The following is a 25,969-nucleotide window of genomic DNA, read 5'->3' on the forward strand; positions in this document are numbered from 1 at the left end:
ATTTCAACATGTCCCAGCAATTTGTTCTAAACCCCTTAAGTACACACCAATTTTTCATTTTTGCACTTTTGTTTTTTCCTCCTCACATTCTAATAGCCAATACGCTTTAAATTTTTTACCTAGAGACCCATATGAGGGCTTGTTGTTAATGTCAACAATTGTATGCTGTTATAACATCACTCACTTACCACAAAATCTACAGTAAAACCAAAAATATATTATTTATGGGGAAGAATTTATCTTTATTTTTGTTTACATTTTATATAAAAATGGGTAAAGGATGGGGATTTAAATTCAAAGAAGAGGGGATTCATTGTATCATAGGGGACTATTGCTATTGCATGCAGTCTTTCGAGTGCATACACTCAACAGTGCTGTGCCAAAGCATTGATCAGTAGTATCAGCACTCTATTACTACAGGCTGCCTGCAGTGCCGCAGCACCGATCGGACAGGTCAAAGGTAGGTACCCTCCAACCATCCTTTCAGCTCCACTCTGCTACCTGCAATGATTTTCGGCACTTTTAGATGCCGTAATCAGCTTTGATCGCAGCATCAAAAGGGTTAATTCCAGCCATCACTCTGATTTTTGATGTTCGGCATTTAGAGGTACTCCACTGGAAAACTTTTTTTTTTTTTTCAACCGGTGCCAGAAAGTTAAACAGATTTGTAAATTACTTCTATTTAAAAATAGTATTCCTTCCAGTACTTATCAGCTGCTGTATGCTACAGAGGACGTTCTTTTCTTTTTGAATTTCCTTTCTGTCTGACCACATTGCTCTGTGTTGACACCTCTGGTCATTTTAGGAACTGTCCAGAGTAGAAGCAAATCCCCATAGAAAACCTATCCTGCTCCGAACAGTTCCTTAAATGGAGAGAGATGTCAGCAGAGAGCACTGTGGTCAGACAGAAAGGAAATTCAACAAAAGAACCTGTGGAGCATATAGAAGCTGATACATTCTGGAAGGATTAAGATTTTTAAATAGAAGCAATTTAAAAATCTGTTTAACTTTCTGGCACCAGTTGATTTAAAAACAAAATGCTTTCCAGGGGAGTACCCCTTTAACCCCTTAAGGACACAGCCCATTTTCCCCTTAAGGACCAGAGGTTTTTTTTGTAAATCTGACCACTGTCACTTTAAACATTAATAACTCTGGAATGCTTTTACTTTTCATTCTGATTCCGAGATTATTTTTTCGTGACATATTCTACTTTATGTCAGTGGTAAATTTTCGTTGATACTTGTATCATTTCTTGGTGAAAAATTCAAAAAACTTTGAAACTCTGCTTATAAGGAAAATATACATACCAAATAAGCTATATATTGATTCACATATACAATATGTCTACTTAATGTTTGCATCATAAAGTTGACATGTTTTTACTTTTAATAAATATAAACGAGAAAAAACAACAGGAGGTGCGCCCCTAGTGAGGACCGTTTGACTATAATAAAGAGTTAACGCAAAGATGGGTTCTTACCCCTAGGTGTTGCGCTCAGAGCACAACACCTACAGTAGCGTCTATGTGCAGAAAATCAAGGGAAACCGCTGCCACGAGGAACAACCCGGTGTGACGTCCATCAGTCCGGTGGATAGCAATGGAGATAATTGTGTAGACAAGTTCCTCTCAAGAAGGCGCTGGTACCCGAGGATGGAGATAACTTCTTTATTTGCAACCCGTTTCGATCCCGATTCGGGATCGAAATGCGTTGCTAATAAAGAAGTTATCTCCATCCCCGGGTACCAGCGCCTTCTTGAGAGGAACTTGTCTACACAATTATCTCCATGTTTTTACTTTTGGAAGACATCACAGGGCTTCAAAGTTCAGCAGCAATTTTCCAATTTTTCACAACATTTTCAAAATCTGAATTTTTCAGGGACCAGTTCAGTTTTGAAGTGAATTTGAAGGGTCTTCATATTAGAAATACCCCATTATAAAAACTGCACCCCTCAAAGTATTCAAAATGACATTCAGAAAGTGTGTTAACCCTTTAGGTGTTTCACAGAAATAGCAGCAAAGTGAAGGAGAAAATTTCAAATCTTCGTTTTTTACACTCGCATGTTCTTGTAGACCCAGTTTTTGAATTTTTACAAGGGGTAAAATGAGAGAAATCCCCCCCAAAAAATTTGTAACACAATTGCTCTCAAGTAAGTGAATACCTCATATGTGGATGTCAAATACTCTGCGTGTGCACTTCAAGGCTCAGAAGGGAAGGAGCGACAATGGGATTTTGGAGAATGAGTTTTTCTGAAATGGTTTTTGGGGGGCATGTCACATTTAGGAAGCCCCTATGGTGCCAGAGCAGCAAAAAAACTAAAATAAACACATGGCATACTATTTTGGAAACTATATCCATCAAGGAACATAACAAGGGGTACAGTGAGCCTTAACACCCCACAGGTGTTTGACGACTTTTCACTAAAGTCGGTTGTGTAAATGATTTTTTATTTTCACTAAAATGCTGGTTTTTCCACAAATTTTACATTTTTACAAGGGGTAATAGGAGAAAATCCCCCCCCCCCCCAATTTGTAACCCCATCTCTTCTGAGTATGGAAAGAAAGAAGAGAAGGAGTCACATTTGGCTTTTGGAAAGCAAATTTTGCTGAAATGGTTTTTGGGGGGCATGTCGCATTTAGGAAGCCCCTATGGTGCCAGAACAGAAAAAAAGTCCCACATGACACACTATTTGGGAAACAACACCCCCTCAAGGAATGTAACAAGGGGTACAGTGAGCCTTAAAACCCCACAGACGTTACACAAATTTCCGCTAAAGTTGGATGTGAAAATTGAATTATTTTTTTTTTTCACTAAAATGCTGGTGTTACCCCAAATTTTTCATTTTCACAAGGGGTAATAGGAGAAAAAGCCTTGCAAAATTTTTAACCCTGGTGTGCCTCCAGCTGTTACAAACTACAACTCCCAGCATGCACTGATAGACCGTACATGCTGGGGGTTGTAGTTTTGCAACGGCTGGAGGCACACTGGTTGCGAAACACTGAGTTAGGTAACAAACTCTGTTTCGCAACCAGTGTGCCTTCAGCTGTTGCAAAACTACAACTCTTAGCATGCATTTACAGCCGAAGGGCATACTGGAACTTGTAGTTATGCAACAGCTGGAGGCACAGTACTGCAACTCCCAGCATGCCCTTTGGTAGTTTGCGCATGCTGGAGGTTGTAATTATGCAATTGCTGGAGGCACACTTTTTTCATAGAAAAAATGTGCCTCCAGCTGTTGCTTATCTACAGCCCCCAGCATGCACAAACTACCAAAGGGCATGCTGGGAGTTGTAGTTGTGCGTTCTGCTGTTACATAACAACAAGTTCCAGCATGCCCTGTTACATAACAACAAGTTCCGGCTGTAAATGCATGCTAAGAGTTGTAGTTTTGCAACAGCTGAAGGCACACTGGTTGCGAAACACAGAGTTTGTTACCTAACTCAGTGTTTCGCAACCAGTGTGCCTCCAGCAGTTGCAAAATTACAACCCCCAGCATGTACGGTCTATCAGAGTTGTTGCTAAGCAACAGCAGGAGGTACGGCCTTACCTCCTGCTACTGCACAGGCCGGATCCTGCCTGCCACCGAATCAGGACGAACGTGAGGTGGCACCAGTGCCACCTCACTCCTGCTGCTAAAGGGTGATAGGTGCCGTGTCAGACCGCACCTATCACCCTTTTTTCCAGGTCACCGGGGACCCGATTAACCGGAATCACAGCAAATCGCGGACCTGTATTGATGGGGGGGTCTCAGGACTCCCAGGCGTTTGCACGGGGTGCCTGCTGAATGACATTATGCAGGCATCCCAGTCCCGTCCCCGCCCGGCACGGACCGAAATTCCCACAGGTACACCCTGTGTCCTGTACGCACTGTGTCCTTAACGGGTTAACTATGGGTCCCAGTTCCTGAGTCAGCTTCATAGACTGGGAGCTGGTACCCTGCATCTTTTAGAGTTTAAGAAAACACGGCTACACTCAGCCAACCCAATCATGCAAGTGTGTGGGGGTTTAGCAGAGATAGATAGTGGTCAAAATTGTTGTCGGCCAACATCTACTTGAATTGTATGGCTAGCTTTAGTCATGTTGTATTGTGTCCATCCTACTCATTGAAGTAACCATGTTTAACCAAAGTGCTTAGCATCTCTTATCTCAAATGTATAATTTCCAATTAATATGTCAATATATGCAGCAAGGATCCACATTTTAGCTTAGAAGAGTGAGTAGTGGAAATTAAGGGCAAGAAACCATAGAGGAGGTATTGAGATCCTCTAAGGTTCACAGAGATATGAAAGGAAGTGAGTTTTACAGCACTGGATGGGTAAATATGATGGAGCTGTAAAGAGTGGTGGAGGGCATAAATATCAGTGGGGACTATTGGTCCAAGGAAGGTCTACACAGTACAACTGGTTGAAGTTACCTACCTGGCCTTCCCTTCTCTTGTGTGGGACAAAAAAGAAGCAAGACATAAATGTCTTGGTTTCTTAGCTCACACTTCTGCTATGTAAGACACAATTGTGGTGTTCAACCGATGAGATTGTCTCTCATGGTATCTGGTGATCTCATGGAATGCAAGGCATTGACTGCACAGTAAGCTAGCCCCTAGAAGAAAAGAAGTATAACTAGATGGCTCATTCTTCACTGTGGGGGTCAAGTCACCACAGGTGGCCAGCAGCTGACCCGAATAAGCTGGATCAGTGAGGTTCAGATGGCAACATATTTGTCTGGTGAAGAATTGACTTTGAACAAGGAGGCCTGGCTAGCAACATAAGCATCATCTGGGTTAGGCTTCTTTAAGATATATTTGTATTTATTTTTTTCAGAAGGTTTTGCCACAACCTGGCCTTCAAATCTTGTATTTTGATCTGGAATGCGGTCAAGCCTGTTATTATTTAGGGGAGGTTAAAATGGGTGCTCCTTAGAATCCTGCTGTATACATCAGATGATGTACATAATAAGCCTATAAGCCATACAAGCCATAACAGATAAACTGATAATTTGAATAACCTCTACCCTTGTCAACATAAGAAAAAAAAGAGAATAATAGTCGTATAACTGAACCCCAAAAAGAAGAAGAAAACTTTGTGTTACATAGCATTCACCTGTTCTGGAGCCATATAGCTCCGAGTACCAGTTCCACGAGTCCGCTCAAGTGCTTTTTTCTCTTCCTCACCAGTCATTCGAGTCACTAGGCCAAAATCTCCTATTTTCACTATCATGTTCTTAGTAAATAATATATTTCCAGGCTGTAACAAAAGTGTAATCATTAATTAGATTTCTGAAAGGACCCTCTCATGTGTAATTCAAAATACCCCTTTTTTTTTTACTTTTGCAAGAATATGATAAGCTTTATTCAGACAAGAATAAAATATATTTTTGCCATTAAAATCAAAACTATAGATCACAGACGATCCCATGTTCTTTGACACCAGTTATGACATATTACAACAATAACAACCTACTTGAAATTAGTTCAACGTGAATTTATTAGTTCTGTAAATGTTAAAATATAGCGCATGAGCTAAAGGCTTGAGCAATCGAGCCCCTATCTCACTGATCCGTGCAAAGCTATGGCTTTGCAGGGATCAGCATAGGAGATCAATGTGTGCAGTGCTATATGTCCCTATGGGAGCTATAACACTGCAAAAAAAAAAAAGTGAAAAAAAAAGTTAACAAAGGTAATTTAACCCCTTCCCTAATAAAAGTTTGAATCACCCCCTTTTTCCCATAAAAAAAAACTGTGTAAATAAAAATAAACATATGTGGTATCGCCGGGTGCGGAAATGTCCGAACTATAAAAATATATCATTAATTAAATCGCACGGTCAATGGCGTGCGCGCAAAACAATTCCAAAGTCCAAAATAGTGTATTTTTGGTCACTTTTTATATAATGAAAAAATGAATAAAAAGCGATCAAAAAGGCTGATCAATACAAAAATATATAAAATAAAATATAAAAACTTCACAACACGGCGCAAAAAATAAGCCCTCAAAACGTCCCGTACGCAGAAAAATAAAAAAGTTATAGGGGTTAGAAGATGAGAATTTTTAACATATACATTTTCCTGCATGTAGTTATGATTTTTTTCCGAAGTACGACAATATCTAACCTATATAAGTAGGGTATCATTTTATCCGTATGGATCTACAGAATAAAGATAAGGTGTTATTTTTACCGAAAAATGCACAGCTTAGAAATGGAAGCCCCCAAAAGTTACAAAATGACATTTGTTTCTTCAATTTTGTCGCACAATGAATTTTTTTCTGTTTCACCATAGATTTTTGGGTAAAATGACTAATGTCACTGCAAAGAAGAATTGGTGGCGCAAAAAATAAGCCATCATATGGAATTTTATGTGCAAAATTGAAAGCGTTATGATTTTTGGAAGGGGATGAGGAAAAAATGAAAATGCAATAACGGAAAAACCCTGCGTCCTTAAGGGGTTAAAAGTCCGTATAGACAGCGTTGAGGGAAAACATAAGAACAATAAAATCCAGAAAGTAGCTTGGAGAATTATTTCATAGCCGACATGTTTCAGGCTCAATAGCCTTTAGTCATGGCATACCTGTTTGCACATTAGTCTTCCTTTATGTACTAACCGAAGTACCTGCTACTCCACCCCGCCCAAAAGGGAAGGGGGGGGGGGGAGGAGGAGGCACTCAGGTGCACAGTACACAGATATTACTTTATTGTTCTGTGTGACTAAAAACAACAAAACATACAAAACAAATACAAATGAAAAAAAAGAGACATTCTTCAATAGTGTAATATTAGGTCAGTGCCATTGTTAAGACCATGTGGCTGTATGCTGTTTAAAAGATATATACACATTGTCTCCTTATTCAGGAGATATTGCACAAGGTGACCACCCCTTTTGGATGGTGTTACCTTCTCAATCCCTGAAAACTTTAGAGAAGAAACGTTTCCTTGATGATGAATAAAAAAATGTTTAGAGACATTTGACATGCTGCTGGTGAGAGGACCAGCAGCATGTCTGACATGTTCTTGTAATCCCTTTTTAAGTTTCCTTTTAGTGCTTCCTAAATAGTTCATACAACATTCAGTGCAGGTGATTTTGTACACTTCATATTCACTGTTGCAATTAATAAAGGATTTCACAAGATGTTTGGTGTTATCTATTGTAACTTCAATACTAAAACACTTCTCAGCAAATTTGCAGACAACGCGCCTCAACAACATTTGTAGAAACCCCTGGAAGATAACCAAGATTCCTTTTGCTTTGCATCACTAACTAAACTGGGTGACATAGATGATAGCATAGATGATAAGGTAGGTGCCCTACGACTAGAAAAACAAACCCCTTATAGTACTCAGCCTAGATCCGGATCGCAAGACAACATAGGTAAGTGACGTGTTATAATGTTTCTAATCTGGTTGAATTTGCAACTATAAGTAGGTACAAATGTCATAGCCATATCAAGAAGTTGTGAGCGATCCATAGGATCCACACGTCTCCGGGCTCGATGTCCACCATGGATAACCTCTTAGCTTGAGTCTGTTGCATACTTTATCTGCTTCCCCCAGGTACACATCATTGTTGGAACTGTTCCGTTTAATACGTATATAAGTTCCCCCACAGATATACTTTCAATAGTATACCTGGGATGGCAGGAATTGGCCCTTAATGTGGTGTTGCCTGAGATCGGTTTACGGTAAGGAATGATTTCTACTGTATCACCCTTCGCTGTTAGAACAATATCTAAAAATGGAACAGAGCTCTTTTGCAAAGAATAAGTACATTTTAGGTTGCAGGAATTATTGTTAATATATTCCATAAATTTTATCGCATTACCCTCATCCGATCTCGAGGCAGTATATACCTGCCGAACCACGCTATGCAATCACAAAAAGGATCGCTGTCACAAAAAATTTGTCTCTCCTCCCACCAGAAAACTAACAGGTTCGCTAGGGCTGGGGAGGACATAGCCCGCATAGACACTCCCGTCTTTTGAAGGTAAAAAACATCATTAAACATAAAATACTTAACACATCCAGTATGTAATTCAAATTCACAACTATAATTGGTTTACATGTCTATAATTTTTTGTATAGCCCTGATCGCTAAGTGGTGGGTGATGGAGGAGTATAAGGATTCAATATCGCACGTAAGCCACAAAAAAGAATCGCACCATGTGAACTTGCGCATAATATTTAACAAGTGTTTGGAATCCTTTATGTGGCTTGGACATTTATTGGCCAAAGGCTGAAGGACAGAATCGAGCCATTAGCATAGCTTTTTTATTTAAAGAACCGATCCCCTCTACAATGGGACGTACCGGTGGCGGGAATCGGTTCTTATGTATTTTCGTCAGCATGTGAAAAATAGGGACCACAGGTTGTTCTACATACATGTATTTCATCTCCTGTTTGGAGATGGACAATCATACACCTTCTGTAAGCAGATCTTCAGTGTTTGAGTATTGAAGGTACAATAGATAACACCTAACATCTTGTGAAATCCTTTATTAATTGCAACAGTGATATGTAGTGTATAAAATCACCTGCACTGAATGTCGTATGAACTATATAGGAAGCACTAAAAGGAAACTTAAAAAGCGAATACAAGAACATGATAGGCTGGGTTCACATCACGTTTTTGCCATACTGTTTTCAATCTGTTTTTCTAAAGAAAACCGTATGGCAAAAAAAACAGATGGAACAGTATGGGAAAAAGTAAACCGTATGCTTTTTTAAACCGTATACTGTTTTAAAAGTGCATACAGCTCCGTCCGTTTTTATATTTTTTTAAAACATGCGTTTTAGAAAATGTTGTCCATTTAAAAATTTTTAAAATTTGTATTCATCATCAAGGAAACGTTTCTTCTCTAAAGTTTTCAGGGATTGAGAGGGTAACACCATCCATAAGTAGTGGTGACCTTGTGCAATATCTCCGGAATAAGGAGACAATGTGGATATATCTTTTAAACAGCATACAGCCACATGGTCTTAACAATAGGACTGACCTAATATTACACTATTGAAGAATGTCTCTTTTTTTTTTTTTTTTTTCTTCTCTATTTTCATTTGTTTCGTATGTTTTGTTGTTTTTAGTCACACAGAACAATTAAGTTGTATTTGTGTATTGTGCACCTGAGTGCCTCCTCTCCCCCCCCCCTTCCCTATTGGGTGGGGTGGAGTAGCAGGTACTTCGGTTAGTACAAAATGGAAGACTAATGTGCAAACAGGTATGCCATGACTAAAGGCTATTGAGCCTGAAACATGTCGGCTATGAAATAATTCTCCAAGCTACTTTCTGGATTTTATTGTTCTTATGTTTTCCCTCACTGCTGTCTATATGGACTTTTAAGGATTACAATAAATCTGAAGCTTTAACAGGTGCTGGCTGTTGTTCCACTTGTATGGTATTCGTATTGAGGATTGCCGCGCACCGTGGATCCAGGTGAGCTGATACTTCCAGATTTGTAAATTACTTCTATTATAAAATATTTACCCTTCCAGTGCTCTCTGCTGACACTTCTGTCTGTGTCAGGAACTGTCAAGAGCAGCATAAGTTTGCTATGGGGATTTTCTCCTGCTCTGGACAGTTCCTGATACGGGCATCAGGTGTCAGCAGAGAGCACTGTGGACAAGACAAAAAAGAAATTAACCCCTTAAGGACCAAGGACGTACCGGTACGTCCTTGGTCCTGCTCTTCTGATATAACGCGGGGTTACACAGTAACCCCGCGTCATATCATGGCGGGCCCGGCGTCATAGTGAAGCCGGGACCCGCCTCTAATAGCGCGCAGCGCTGATCGCGGCGCCGCGCGCTATTAACCCTTTAGCCGCGCGGCTAAAAGTGAAAGTTCCTGGCTAGCTCAGTCGGGCTGTTCGGGATAGCCACGGCTAATCGCGGCATCCCGAACAGCTGACAGGACAGCGGGAGGGCTCCGTCCTGCCTCCTCGCTGTCCGATCGCCGAATGACTGCTCAGTGCCTGAGATCCAGGCATGAGCAGTCATCCGGCAGAATCGTTGATCACTGGTTTCTTATGAGAAACCAGTGATCAACATAGAAGATCAGTGTGTGCAGTGTTATAGGTCCCTATGGGACCTATAACACTGCAAAAAAAAAGTGGAAAAAAAAAGTGAATAAAGATCATTTAACTCCTCCCCTATTAAAAGTTTGAATCACCCCCCTTTTCCAATAAAAAAAAAAACTGTGTAAATAAAAATAAACATATGTGGTATCACCGCATGCGGAAATGTCCGAATTATAAAAATATATCATTAATTAAACCGCTCGGTCAATGGCGTGCGCGCAAAAAAATTCCAAAGTCCAAAATAGTGCATTTTTGGTCACTTTTTATATCATTTAAAAATAAGTCCTATCAATGCAAAAATGTTACCGTTAAAAACTTCAGATCACGGCGCAAAAAATGAGCGCTCATACCGCCCCATACACGGAAAAATAAAAAAGTTATAGGGGTCAGAAGATGACAATTTTAAACGTATTAATTTTCCTGCATGTAGTTATGATTTTTTCCAGAAGTCCGACAAAATCAAACCTATATAAGTAGGGTATCATTTTAATCGTATGGACCTACAAAATACATATCAGGTGTCATTTTTACCGAAAAATGTACTACGTAGAAACGGAAGCCCCCAAAAGTTACAAAACAGCGTTTTTTTTCAATTTTGTCGCACAATGATTTTTTTTCCCGCTTCACCATAGATTTTTGGGCAAAGTGACTGACGTCATTACAAAGTAGAATTGGTGGCGCAAAAAATAAGCCATCATATGGATTTTTAGGTGTAAATTTGAAAGAGTTATGATTTTTTAAAGGCAAGGAGCAAAAAACGAAAATGCAAAAACGGAAAAACCTCCGGTCCTTAAGGGGTTAAAAAAGAAAAGAATTTCCTCTGTAGCATACAGCTGCTAAAAAGTACTGGAAGGGTAAAGATTTTATAATTGAAGTAATTCACAAATCTGTTTAACTTTCTGGCACCAGTTGATTTAAAATAAATAAATAAATAAAAGTTTTCCACCAGAGTACCCCTTTAAAACCCATTGGTCAGACCCTCACCAATCAGCTACTTATCCCTTATCCTGTGGATGCATTATAAATTTTGATCTTGGGATAACCAATTTAATTCCATTAATTCTCTACTTTATGCTAACATGCATTCAGCAGTATAGCAAGAGATACTGTAAGTGAGCATGAACGAGAGCATGACTGCAGAATCAGAATACAAAGGTTTGTTTGTTGTCTGTTATCATGGAGGTACTTTCTGAATCTTTTATTATAAAACATTTTGAAGAGAAACAACATCCCAGTTTTTTTTTCTGTACTGCCTACATTTTCTTATAACTAGAAAAATGGGAACAAAAAACACAGTTTAAATTTACAGTAATCTGATTTCTTGTATACACCATACTCACCTTCAAGTCTCTGTGGATAAGTTTTTGGGAATGGATGTAACTTACTCCTTCAATAATCTGCCGAAATATGTCAAGACTCTCTGACTTGTTAATGTTATTTTGCGAATTCCTTTTTCTGATCCACCTTTTTAAGCTCCCTCCTTCACACAGTTCCATTTGAATATAAAGGCAAGTCCCAGTTCTACTGAAGTCGCTGCAATACACCAAAAGCAAAAGCTTTAGGATGTCATATCAGGTATGATGAGACATTTGTGTAAAATGTTTAAATGTTTAATCTATGTTTTTGTCCATGTTGATCGGGTTCTTTGTGTAGATGCATTTGAAACATCTGCTTTTCTTTTCCATATGTGTACAATTCAGTCATTATGAACGTAATGACCATCATGACAGATATTGCTATTAATTTGTGCACTACAAGTCTTAGGATTACCTACAAACAAATTTCAGACATATTGCCAGATTTATACAACCCATTTTAAGTTGTGAAGTCTAAGTTTACACAGCCTAGAAAATAAACAGTATTAGTAAATCTACTTGAAAATCTACATTGTGATGCAACTTCGTCGCCCAACTTTATTCTATTCATGAGAACAATCTGTTGTCTGCTAAAAGGTATTTATGTCTTTCATAGAATGGAACTTATGTTGCTGATTTATTTAGGTTCTATTTATTTGGACTCTATTGCAACAAGTCGACATGTGATAAAATGCCCAATTTTTCATCATATCATGCTAATGCTGTGTTAAATTAAAAATTGCAGAAGGTCACCTGTTCCTGTGGAGCACTAGCAAAAAGTAGGCAATTTGGGTATAGTCTAGCCTTAATATCTAGATGTTAGTAGTGATAAAACCAGGGAAATATTGGAACAAGTGTAAGGAAAAAAAAAAACCACTTTTTTGTGACAAAAACAAAAAAAAATTCTCAACCAAATAATTACCTTGAACTACTATAACTGCTTTCACTGCCGTCACAAAAGTCATCCACGCCCAACCAGGCATTGTAATAGCGGACAATGTTTGGATGTTCAAGGCGAGCTAAGGTGGTTACTTCTTGTAGAACTTTACTATATACAAATAAGCAAATGTGGATTGTCATTGTTATACAACAATATAAAGACCTAACAACTGTTAAATGGGGTTAAATAAATTATGTTAATGAAAATAAGCTCTATAAATTGACACACAACCAAGTTGGTGGTTGTCATCTCATAGAAGATGGCAAATTTGTATGACGCAAATGAAAATCTGTGACAGGAAATCTGGTATGGCTATAGGGTTATTCTTCATAAAGAGGAGATCTTTTGGAGAGATTCCACTGGAATGTTGTTTAGACTAGCCATCATTTTATGTAAGACTACAGTTCAATTTTTTTTTAATATTATACGATACTTACTTGTCGCGCACCTGCACTATTTTTACAGCATAGAACTTGTCATCAAGTATTTTCCTGGCTTTTACCACTTGACCAAATGCTCCCTTATCAAGCTTATCAATGTTGTCAAACTGTGCCAGTGGACTAAAAGAACATAAATAACAAATATTTTTTAGTTAGAAATGCTTACAATGGTCTTCTATTTTCAAAATGGTAAATATACTTGACATCTTGTCAAAATACAAAATAATGATCAGTCTATTTTTATTACAGGCTTTGTGAAAAAACTCAGCATCATTCCAAGTCTCATGCAGAGTCACCATAGGTAAAATGAACCGTTACATAGTACACATTAAAGTTGGCTGTTTGTGTAATGCACTGATGTGCAGGGCCCATCCAAGCAAACAATGTTTTGGGAGCCACTCTTCCCCCTCTCTCAGGGTATTAACTAAAATACTTTTCTAATAGGTTACCAGAAATTGTCTTTTCTATGCAAGACAAATTGCACTCACAGGTCATGTTACGCAGAAAAATCAAGCAGATTTCAGTCATTTTTGTAATGATAAATAACCCATTTTCTTTTTTGCAGAAAACATAAGAAAACCACAAAAACACCATAATTTGCCATAATTGCTATTTTATAGCTTTTGCCAGAATGGAGGAGGCAGATGAGTAATCTCTGCTGGTAGAGGTTTTTTTTTGTTTGTTTTTTTGACACAAACGGCAGCACTGTTACTGTGCAGGGAGGTTGGGGTAAAATTACCTAACGATCTGTGTCTGGCTACCGCAAGGGGCCTTCCTTACTTTGGGCCTTACTCACCTTATGGGGATGAGCCCATACAACTTCTTTAATGGGGAGAACCTACATACTTAATGAGGGAACCTTAATACCTGCGTAATAGGGGAACAACTTACCTACCCAAAGTGGGACCTGCCAACTCTCCACCTACCCTGTGTGGGGCACAAAAGGGGGGTTCTTAAGTGGTGATATTATTTGGCCTTATGTAATGGTATTATTGTTAGTAGTAGTCTTTGTATAGTAACTGACCATAGCATATAGTATGTGACTGTATTGTTGGTATAATAACTATAGTTCTGGTACTATATAGATATGTAATGTGTTTAGTTCTGGTACTATATGTACTGAGCTTGGTCCTGGTGCTGTATAAATTTAGTAAGCTTGGATCCAGTATTGCCTTTATGTAAAATACAGAATCAATTTAATTAAATTTGTACTGGTATTAAAGGGGTACTCCGGTACTGAACAACTAATACCCTATCCACAGGATAGGGGATGTGTCCGATCGCGGGGGGTCCGACCCCTGGGACCCCCCTCGATATCCTGCCCAGTGCCCCAACTGTCCCCATGTATGGAGCTGTGTCGACCACCACATAAAGCGGTGTTCTACATTCCCCCTCCATGCATGCGGGGTGAGGGGGCTGTTGGGGCCCCACAAATCTTTCTAGAGCCCAAATTTCACATTGGCCCTGAACAGAACGAGCAAAATCAGACTCCTCTTTATGGTAAATTGAGATGCTGTTTATATTACTACAGCAATGCAATCCGTGTCAAAGGAAATGTCACCCCATAGCTCTAGTTTCAATGTGAATGGCACTAATACATTAGGGCCCGGTCATGGCACCTACAATGAGCATACCAGTATTAAAAAGACAATGCAAGAATAACATTTTGGATTTGTTCTCATACAGTGTACAACAAACACATGAATATTCTTTATCATAGTACATAAAAACAACAATGATACCTTTGTGCTCTGCTTAAATCATTGCTACTGCTTCTTGCACTGGGAGATAGTAAAGATCCTCCCTAGAAATAAACAAAACATTTTTATCAGGACTGCTGGTAAATCCTTACCAATCATATAAAATTGGAGTTTCATGTACTTATTCACTGACAATAACTTCAATAGGTGAAAAACACAAAATTTAAATCACAAAAAAAGGAAGTAAAAGCTAAAATAAACCATAGCTGTAATGGTGCCACTCCCTACATTCTCATGACTGTAATGTTTATTCTTGTTCCCTAGTTTTCATTTCCTATCTTTTACTATATCTTTCTTCCTTATCTCATTAATTTGGCTGATGATCCAATGAATGTAAGATTCTTTCCATAGATTAAGTAGCTTTTTCATAGATTTCCTTTTATAATCTGTATTTTATGTTTTATGTTCGTTCTACATTGTTCCACTATTTATCTCTTCATTTTAGTATTTAGTCCTTACCCCTGAGTCTGTAGTTGGTTGGTTTAGCCCAATATTTAAGTTTTTCCTGGAAGGACAAAGAAGACACAAAACCTATGTTAATTAATATAAAAAGTGACAAAGATAACTAAGAGAGAAAAAAGGATCCTAACTGATGCACATATTCTTGATTCTAATTAAATAGGTGAATACATACATACATAAACCTTACAGAACACAGAAAAAGCAGGTTTAATCAGTGGTGAAATTAAAGTTGTCAACAGTGACTTAATTTTATATATATATATATAAATAATGGGGGAGATTTATCAAAACCTGTCCAGAGGAAAATTTGCCCAGTTGCCCATAGCAACCAATCAGATCGCTTCTTTCATTTATAACAAGGCCTCTGAAGAGTAAAAGAAGTGATCTGATTGGTTTCTATGGGCAACTGGGCAACTTTTCCTCTGGACAAGTTTTGATAAATCTCCCCCAATATCCTCATCATTAGTCATGGCAAGTTGGCAGGCTGCCTGGGGAGTTATATGCACCTGAGGTGGGTATGGATGCAGAGAGCCGATGTGATAGGATCCAAGTCCTCTGATGGGACCGGTGTTGTCCCAACTACCCATGATGCTAGCCAATTAACAGAACACTTAACCCTTAGAGCAGAACCAACTCCTACTCATGCAAACACATGCAAATTTAAGAAACTTTGTAATATTCTCTATGAGAGATAATTGCATCTTTCACCACTTATGAACTACTACCCCCACCACACACATACACACACACACACACACCCTCTTGCACTGGTTAATTTACTGCACAATTCTGAGCTCACAGAGTTATGTGCTGGCCACAGACACCTGGTGCAGTGGGAGATGTAGGGGGAACTTTATACAGCATTTCACACTTCTTGTGGATAAAAAAGGCACAAATTTGTTGCATCGATGGTTTTGCGACTTTTTGTCCCAATGTGATTTTTGCCACACTTGTGTAATTGAACAATTTTACCCTTCGACTTTGCAGTGTTTGTGAATCTCTCATGTGCGACTTTTCTCCAAATGTCGCAAATGTTGTGGCAGAGGGCTCCAAATGTTGCACACCAATACCAGCAATCTTTTTACTTACAAAACTTGTTAACAACAACAAAAGCAAAAATCCTACACTTTATGACAAATTTATCATACTATGTGAGACATTTTAATAAATTTGGCCCACGTACACATAACTTCAGTATTGCAAGTATAGACTTGTGCAATTTTAACTCTGCCCCTTAGCCTGCAGGGGATACTACTGGTGAAAAATGCCATATGCATGTTATATACAGGTGAAACTCGAAAAATTTGAATATCGTGCAAAAGTTAATTTCTTTCAGTAATGCAATTTAAAGGGGTTCTCCACTGCCTTAACTTACTTGTGGCAGTTAGTTAGTACTGTGGCTATATGTTATTATGCCTTTTTTTCCGGTTTCTCACGGTACTGTATATGGTGTTTTTCTTACCTTGGTTCCAGACCCGGAAGCTGGTTTCTTCATTTGCTTCCTGCCTTGCCTCGACCATTTTTTTTTCCGCCGCCATTTTGCCATTGGGACGTCACCGTGGAGTGTGGGAGGCTGGCCTGCCCCTCGCTCCGCACGTGCCCGCCTCCCGCACGACTGAATCCTCTGGCATCATCAGCGCGCACCTTCTTACTTTCAGCTTCTTCTAAGCTGAATGTGGATTGGGCTGTTCGTCCTCGCTCAGGAGGGTCATCTGCGCATGTGCCATTGGGACGTCAGCCTCGGGCCTGACGCGCTGGGGGATTGTTAACCCTAACCTTGCCAGAGGGGAGTCCCTGAGCGCTGGACAGCTCCCGAAGGTTTGCTATGGCAGTGTTTCCCAACCAGGGTGCCTCCAGCTGTTGCCAAACTACAACTCCCAGCATGCCCAGACAGCCGAAGGCCGTGAGCAACCGGGAAAAAAAGCCATAATAACATATAGCCACAGTACAAACTAACTGCCACAAGTAGGTTAAGTCAGTGGAGAACCCCTTTAAAAGGTGAAACGAATATATGAGAGAGACTCATTACATGCAAAGCAAGATAGTTCAAGCCATGATTTGTCCTAATTCTGATGATTATGGCTTACAGCTCATGAAAACCCCAAATCCCCAATATATTATATAATTGGGGAGCCATGTCATCTGCTGGTGTTGGTCCACTGTGCTTTATTAAGTCCAGGGTCAACGTATCCGTCTACCAGGAGATTTTGGAGCACTTCATGCTTCCTTCCACAGAGGAGTTGCATTACTGAAATAAATGAACTTTTGCATGATTATTCTAATAAGCCAAACAAAAAGGGCGCTCAGATATCAACAATATCAATCAATGTCTCTGGTGTAAACCAAACTAATAAATCGCCTATCACAACACACTGAGACAATATTATGCAAAAGTGGATAATCTATTCAAGTGCAAAAATACATAAAAACTATTAAAATGGAACAGTAGCAGACAGACTACAAAGGCATCTCAACATGGGTATTAAGGTGAGTATCTAGTGCAAAGAAGAGATCCAAATAACAAAATATACTTAGTGATGTATACACATATAATCAGCAATAGCTGTATAAAAATACTAGCAGTCGTACAAAAATATATCTGGGTATACACGCACAAAACAACATTAGTGACTTCACAATTACTCCCTCAAAGAAGAGGACCGCAGGGAAAGAGTTAACAGGCAGGCATGGTATGATATGCTGAACAAAGTACAGGACTAGGTACCGTGTTTCTCCGAAAATAAGACCGGGTCTTATATTAATTTTAGTCACGAAAAACACACTAGGGTTTATTTTCAGGGTAGGGCTTACTTATTTATGGGGGGCTGCAGGAGTGTGGAGGATGGGGGGCTGCAGGAGTGTGGAGGATGGGGGGCTGTGGGAGTGTGGAGGATGGGGGCTATGGGAGTGTGGAGGATGGGGGGCTGTGGGAGTGTGGAGGATGGGGGGCTGTGGGAGTGTGGAGAATGGGGGGCTGTAGCAGTGTGGAGGATGCAGCACCCCCCCATCTTCCACACTGCTACAGCCCCCCATCCTCCACACTGCTATACAGCCCCCCTCCTCCCGCAGCCCCCTCATCCTCCACACAACTGCCGCCCCCCCCATCCTCCACACTGCTACAGCCCCCCATCCCCCGTCATCCTCTACACTCCTACAGTGCCCCCCACCCCTCTGCCATAATAAACCAGCACTTCCCCACCTTCATAGCATCCGCAACTGAAGCTGCAGCTCTCGGCGGCGATGGGATCTCCTTCTGCTGCTTACCAGTAGCAGCCGGGGCAGGGATATGCATGGGCATTTTAAAGTGGCAGCGTCCCTGCCCCGGCTCATTTATTTTGCCAAGGGACCAGCCAAAGGGGGGAGGGAGGGGGGCCCGCATTACTGGCGGCCGCGGTCCACCAGTGGAGTACCCCTTGCCGTAGGTCTTATTTTCGGGGTAGGGCTTATATTGCAGCCCACCCCGATAATCCAGCTAGGGCTTATTTTTGGGGTAGGGTGTATTTTTGGGGAAACAGGGTAGAAGTAGAGGTCACAACACAGGGAATACCCAAGTGGTGATCCTATTTAGTCCTACACAAAAAGCTCATGAAGGTATGTTGGAAGCTACAGCACAACAGCCATGTCCCCAGTGGACATCTTACCCAATTAGAGAGCCACTAATTAAATTCACCTTTGCACGATTATTCTAATTTTTCAAGTTTCAGCTGTAATGGTCAGAAATACTGCAATTTTTTATGTACACATACATGACAGCTCATCATGATAAATCACCTGAAAGTATAGGGACTCATTAAAAACGGTACCTCCGCCATCTACAATTTTATCCTTTGATTGACATTTTAATTCTACCCAGGTTGATCTACACCATATTATAAAAAATCCAATCCTGTACATTTCCCTCATTTTCTTCATTATTCCGGCAACCAGCATTTTCTATCTGAGCAAGACAAATAGTTTAATAAATGTCTTTGTAAATAGGTGGAGTAAAAATAGGAGCCTTTGGATCGGTACATACAGTGGAGAAAAAAGTGCAAGTTCTCCCACTTAAAAAGACGAGAGAGGCCTGTAATTTTCATTATAGGTACACTTCAACTATGAGAGAAAGAATTGGGGGGAAAGAATACAGGAAATCACATTGTAGGATTTCTAATGAATTAATTGGTAAATTCCTCGGTGAAATAAGTATTTGGTCACCTACAAATAAAGATGATTTCTGGCTCTCACAGACCTGTAACTTCTTCTTTAAGAGTCTCCTCTGTCCTCCACTCATTACCTGTATTAATGGCACCTGTCTGAACTTGTTATCACTATAAAAGACACCTGTCCACAACCTCAAACAGTCACACTCCAAACTCCACTATGGCCAAGACCAAAGAGATGTCGAAGGACACCAGAAACAAGATTGCAGACCTGCACCAGGCTGGGAAGACTGAATCTGCAATAGGCAAGCAGCTCGGTGTGAAAAAAATCAACTGTGGGAGAAATCATTAGAAAATAGAAGACCTACAAGACCACTGATAATCTCCCTCGATCAGGGGCTCCACACAAGATCTAACCCCGTGGTGTCAAAATGATCACAAGAATGGTGAGCAAAAATCCCAGAACCACACAAAGGGACCTAGTGAATGACCTGCAGAGAGCTAGGACCAAAGTAACAAAGGCTACCATCAGTAACACACTAAGCTGCCAGGGACCCAAATCATACAGTGCCAGACGGGTCCCCCTGCTTAAGCCAGTATATGTCTGGGCCCGTCTGAAGTTTTCTAGAGAGCATTTGAATGATCCACAAGAGAATTGGGAGAATGTCATACGGTCAGATGAAACCAAAGTAGAACTTTTTGGTAAAACTCAACTCGTCTTGTTTGGAGGAGAAAGAATCCTGAGTTGCATCCAAAGAACACCATACCTACTGTGAAGCATGGGGGTGGAAACATCATGCTTAGGGGCGGTTTTTCAGCAAAGGGACCAGGATGACTGATCCGTGTAAAAAAAAAAAAAAAAAAAAGAATGAATTGGGCCATGTATTGTGAGAATGGAATGAAAACCTCCTTCCATCAGCAAGGGCACTGAAGATGAAATGTGCCTGGGTCTTTCAGCATGACAATGATCCCAAACACACCGCTCGGGCAACGAAGGAGTGGCTTCGTAAGAAGCATTTCAAGGTCCTGGAGTGGCCTAGCCAGTCTCCAGATTTCAACCCCATAGAAAACCTTTGGAGGTAGTTGTAAGTCCGTGTTGCCCAGCGACAGCCCCAAAGCATCACTACTTTAAAGGATGGAGGATGCATGGAGGAATGGGCCAAAGCACCAGCAACAGTGTGTGAAAACCTTGTGAAGACTTACAGAAAACGTTTGACCTCTGTCATTGCCAACAAAGGGTATATAACAAAGTATTGAGATGAACTTTTGTTTTTGACCAAATACTTATTTTCCACCATAATTTGCAAATAAATTCTTTAAAAAAATCAGACAATGTGATTTTATGTAGCAAACAAAGGAAGTTGTCCAGCGAGGAATTAGTGCCAAAAATCTTCTTTATAGTATAAAACCCAGCAAAACAGGAATAAAGTAACGCGTTTCACGTGCCCATATGCACCCTTAGTAGTACAACTAAGGGTGCATATGGACACCTGAAACGTGTTACTTTATTCCTGTTTTGCTTGCTTTTATACAATAAAGAAGATTTTTGGCACTAATTCCTCGCTGGACAACTTCCTTTGTTTACTACATTGCATTGTGTGCCTGCCACGGCAAGGTCTGAGCAAGGGCGTCTGCATGGTGAGCTATATTTGGTCTACAATGTGATTTTATGGATTTTTTTCACTTTGTTTCTCATAGTTGAGGTATACCTATGATGAAAATTACAGGCCTCTCTCATCTTTTTAAGTGGGAGAACTTACACAATTGGGGGCCGACTAAATAAATTTTTCCCTACTGTAAGTCTCTTCATTTACATGATCATTATTATTAAATAATAATATACTCTTCATTTACATGATTATTATTATAATTATTATTATATAATAATAATATAATGTTTACCCACTGAAAGTGACTATTTTTGGGTGTTTTATTTTCTTCTGTTTTTCCCCTCATTATGTTTAATATTCTATGTATTTATAAGATTGTTTTCTATTGCATTGATAATGGACCATTATGGTTGTTTCTTATGGCCAATGTTGTTTAGTCTGGCTTTACATAAAGCATGTGAGCCTTCAACAACACAGTTTACATTTTGTTCCCTTTTTACTAAAATTTTTATAAAAAACATTGAAGTCAGAACCAGAAGATAAACATAGTACCACCTAAAAAACAGAACGTGTTGATCCAGGAGGCCTTGTCAGGTTTAGGCTGCTTTCACACTAGAAAAATTCATCCGTTACAAACGTCCGTTAGAAAAGCCCTGTTAAACGGCCGTTAAACAATCCCATTAAAGTCTATGGGATTTTTTTGATTATCCGTTATGACCCGTTATAGTCCATCATGAATAACTGCCGTTAGTTGTGACGGAAGAAATAACGGCACATGCACTAATTTTTCTTCCGTCACAAGAAACTGGTAACTTAACGGCCGTTATTTTTAACATTGAAGTCTATGGCTGACGAATGAGCCTTTATGCCATCCGTTTGTCCACAGTTTATTATATCCGTTATTACTTCTGAGCATGCAGTGCTGAGGGACTACTACTACTCCCATCATGGAACAGACTTCTTTCCATGATGGGAGTAGTAATTCCCTAGCTGTGGGAGTCTGCAGACAGCTGGGGAGGCTAGATTAGTGTTTGTAATACAACCCCCATCATGGAACAGAGTCTGTTCCATGATGTGGGTTGTAGTACAGGGGCTGAGGGATTGATCACACCGGGTTTCACTTCTGAGACCCGATGCGATCCGAAGTTATTAAGCAGGGGAGCAGCCGGCATGCTCCGCAACCCTGCGATGTATCAGTGTGTTTTAACTTTCATTTTCGAATTGCGGGGAGCCCTGAATGGCTCTCAGTGGGAGATTTAAAAATGAACTTTGGGAGTAGCAGGGGCCAAGGAGCACTGTGGGGGGCAAGATATATAGAGCTGCTGAGGGGGGGCAGACATAAAGCCTATATATCTAGCCCCCCAGCAGCGCATTAGATATGACCCCCGCCGGCGCATTAAATATATACCCCCCGCCGGAGCATTACATATATTCCCCTGCAGCGCATGTATATGTGCCCTCGCAGCGCTTCTATATACCTATGCCACTGCAGCGCTATATGTGAAAAGCATTCTAGCAGCAGCATCGGCCGCCCGATGCTGCTGATAGAAATACTTTTCATACATAGTGCTGTAGTGGCATATGTATATAGAAGTGCTGTGGGGGGCAGATAACCCTATATGTCTGCCCCCCCAGCTCTTCTATATACATATACCCCTGCTGCCATATGAATGAAAGGTATTTCTATTAGCAGCGCATAGAGCCGGGAGCCGGCACTATGCACTGCTAAAAGAAATACCTTTCATTCATATGGCAGCAGGAGTATATGTATATAGAAGAGCTGGGGGGGGGGGCAGATAACGCTATATGTCTGCCCCCCCCCCAGCACTTCTATATACTTATACAGCTGCCGCCATATGAATCAAAAGTATTTCTATTAGCAGCACATAGTGCCGGCTCCCGGCTCTATGCGCTGCTAATAGAAATACCTTTCATTCATATGGCAGCAGGGGTATATGTATATAGAAGAGCTGGGGGGGGCAGACATATAGCGTTATCTGCCACCCACAGCGCTTCTATATACATATGCCGCTGCAGCGCTATGTATGAAAAGTATTTCTATTAGCAGCATCGGGCGGCCGATGCTGCTGCTAGAGTGATTTTTAACATATAGCGCTGCAGTGGCATAGGTATATAGAAGCGTGAGGGCACATATACATGCGCTGGGGGGTATATATTTAATGCGCTTCGGGGGGTATATATTTAATGCGCAGGCGGGGGATATATATTTAATGCGCAGGCGGAGGTCCTATCTAATGCGCTGCTGGTGGGCTAGATATATAGGCTATATGTCTGCCCCCTCTGCAGCGCTATATATCTTGCCCCCACAGTGCTTTTAATATAGATATGGCCCCTGCTACTCCCAATGTTCATTTTTAAATCTCCCGCTGAGAGCCCTGATTGGCTCCTCAGTACCGGCCATTCAGGGCTCCCCGCGGGGGATTCAAAAATTAAAGGTAAAACACACTGATACATCGCAGGGTTACGGAGCATGCCGCCCGCTCCCCTGCTTAATAACTTCAGATTGCATCGGGTCTCAGAAGTGAAACCCGGTGCGTTCATTCCCTCAGCCCCTGTACTACCACCCCCATTGTGGAACAGACTCTGTTCCATGATGGGGGTTGTAGTACAAACACTAATGTAGCCTCCCCAGTTGTCTGCAGACTCCTGCAGCCAGGGAATTACTACTCCCATCATTGAAAGAAGTCTGTTCCATGATGGTAGTAGTAGTTCCGGCTGCCGGAGTCTGTAGGCAGAGGTGTTCGGCCATACATGCGGGATAACGGGTCTTAACGGATGAATATTTATTCAGCCGTTAGCACTCGTTATTTCATCCGTTATTAAACGTCCGTTTTTACACAGAAAACGGACATTTCATAACGGATGAATGCTCATAGTGTGAAAGCAGCTTTAGAATTTATTTTGAGGTTATACTTTACAACAGTCAAGTTCTATTTTTCAAAAATAAAAAAAATTATTAAGCATTTGAATTGTTTAGTTTTATATATAAAAAAGGAGACAACCAAGGATGTTAGTAGAGTCTTGTAAGATCAGGGGCAAAAGCCCCAAGGCATATGTCTTGATTCCTCCCCCTAACCCCGTAATAAAATAAAACATAACACTGTCCCTGGATATACTTTCTATGAATAATAGTGCAGTGACGACAACATATAACTTGCCTCTTCAAAAGCACTAATCTATGTATGATAGTATATTTCTAAATAAAACAGTCAAGAACACTATACAAGGAACAAATATTATCATACATATTCCCACCATCTTACTATACCAAGCCCAACATTACCAATAATAATACCATATGAGGGACAAATAGTACTGCCAGACCATGAGCACATAAAACCACCATACTGAAAAAACAATTATACAAAGGCCGTATAGGAACTATGTACCTAAAGACATGGATACAAATGAAAATGGGATCTAGAATAGTAGATGCCTAGTTCTAGTGACGCCACTGCACTCATCAGTTTTATATCTAGCAAATGATATGAGTGTTGTCAAAGCAAATGTGTTATCAGACGCATGAATTACATAAATATTAACATCATACAGATTATTGAAAAAATAAGGACTTGCCTCTGAAGATTTGAAGGTGTCAGGCCTGAAGACTGTGGTGTAAGCTAAAATAAGGAAATATCAGGATTGTTAAACAATAGAAATATTAACATACACCACATGTTAGAATAAGTACATTTCTCATTTCAATAGAACTGTTAAGGCCTCTGATGCAGCATCATTTTGTTTCAACTCTGCTAATGCCATTTTGTCCCCCTGATGCTTTATAGAGGTTACTAGTAATAACCTTGGTAGTCTAGGGTAAGAAAAGTTAACGCCAACATTCTTGGTAGTTTCGGGTTGTGAATTTGTTAATGCCATCATTTCTTGTGGTATAGAGTGTGAAGGGTTAACAGTAATATTCAGTAATATGGAGGTTGCGAGAAAAAAATTAGGGTCTGATATGAGCGCTACTGCTGGGTATACACAGAAAGTTTAAGCCACCACGGTTGCAGGGCTGTGGAGTCGCAGTCGAGGAGTCAGTCGGCTCCTACTTAATTTAAATTGGAATGTCCCAATTGACAAAAAGTTATAATTAATGACTTCTCTACTGCATGCAGTTCCTCACGTAACCGCAAAACGAACACGTTAAATGACTGTGAAGAAGCATTCTTTTCATGTGCTTCACTATTTGGCACGCAGCGCACAATTAGGAGCGGCAATACTTAAACTTTCCATAGTGTTGTGTTCTGCTGTTACAGGGAACCCATAGGTAACCTAGCCTCTCACTGATAAGGGATTAAGTAAATATGTTTTTTTGCAGGGCTAGAGACACTTGTATAAGTGAAGGGAATGGAGGGTCAATAGTTCAAGACTGAAGCTGTAAACCATTGGAAAAACTGCTGTCATTCAGCTAAGGCTTTAAAAACTTGTAAACTCAGATTGTTAGCTTAAACTTTAAACATGACTATGGGATTCTACTAGGGAAATCATGTTTTATAATAAATGCACCTTCCTGGATCCTCCCACTACCCTATCTTCAGCAGCAGATCAGCACACAAAAAGGAGAAGGCAGCAGCTTCTGCCCAACTACCTCTCTCTGCTAGAAGAGCTTGGTGGGCTTAAACTGTTGAATACAGTAGACTGTTGGCTTCCCAACCAGTAGTCCTGTGGTAATGACATGTATGTTGCCTTTCTTTCCTTCAAGGAATGTATAAAATACATTTGCATATTAATACAGAGGAGTCAGGGAGTCGGAAGTACAAAAAACTGTGGCGTCTGAGTCAGAACATTTATCTACCGACTCCACAGCCCTGCACGGATGCACAGGACATAAATATGTATTCATGAAAAGATTAAAATGGACAACGCGTTTCGGCGCTCACTCGCACCTTCTTCGGCATCCTGCAAGACGTCCCTGTGCTATAGTGGTCTATAGGGAATAATACTAACATCCCTAGTGGTATGATGTAAATAAGGACATAAAGGGGTAGTCCCATCTGAATTGGTAATCCACAGGACAGGTGATAACAAGCTTATCAGTAGGTATTCAACCATTGGGACCTCCCCCAATCCTGAGAACAGAGACAAAATTGTCCCTAGAATAAATGGTGCACTGCACAATTTCAATTTATGTTGCAGGTCTTTCCCCATTGACTTCAAGTACAAATCTACAAATAATCCACAGTATT

The 25,969-nt window shown here is 40.3% G+C and overlaps 1 protein-coding gene and 1 long non-coding RNA gene across 3 annotated transcripts in view; one reads left to right on the forward strand and one right to left on the reverse strand.

Moving 5' to 3' along the window:
- LOC130362628 (uncharacterized) overlaps positions 1-25,969 on the forward strand; it is a 101,879-nt gene that overhangs the window by 13,934 nt on the left and 61,976 nt on the right. Inside the window, exon 2 of the long non-coding RNA XR_008891496.1 lies at positions 13,041-13,092. This is a non-coding gene — a long non-coding RNA (uncharacterized LOC130362628). The remainder of the gene's footprint in view (positions 1-13,040; positions 13,093-25,969) is intronic.
- The window catches only part of LOC130362626 (interferon-induced, double-stranded RNA-activated protein kinase-like), a 97,931-nt gene that overhangs the window by 3,987 nt on the left and 67,975 nt on the right, over positions 1-25,969 (reverse strand). The window contains exons 17-24 of one of the 2 annotated variants that reach the window (XM_056567426.1): positions 24,360-24,403; positions 15,011-15,056; positions 14,534-14,595; positions 13,683-13,718; positions 12,789-12,911; positions 12,334-12,459; positions 11,397-11,589; positions 5,096-5,239 (exon numbers count right to left, since the gene is read on the reverse strand). In XM_056567426.1, the coding sequence (XP_056423401.1) occupies positions 5,096-5,239; positions 11,397-11,589; positions 12,334-12,459; positions 12,789-12,911; positions 13,683-13,718; positions 14,534-14,595; positions 15,011-15,056; positions 24,360-24,403 (774 nt within the window). The remainder of the gene's footprint in view (positions 1-5,095; positions 5,240-11,396; positions 11,590-12,333; positions 12,460-12,788; positions 12,912-13,682; positions 13,719-14,533; positions 14,596-15,010; positions 15,057-24,359; positions 24,404-25,969) is intronic. The other variant, XM_056567427.1, reaches the window with a different exon arrangement.

This window comes from Hyla sarda, chromosome 3 (genome assembly GCF_029499605.1).
Source record: "Hyla sarda isolate aHylSar1 chromosome 3, aHylSar1.hap1, whole genome shotgun sequence".
In the NCBI taxonomy this organism is placed as follows: domain Eukaryota; kingdom Metazoa; phylum Chordata; class Amphibia; order Anura; family Hylidae; genus Hyla; species Hyla sarda.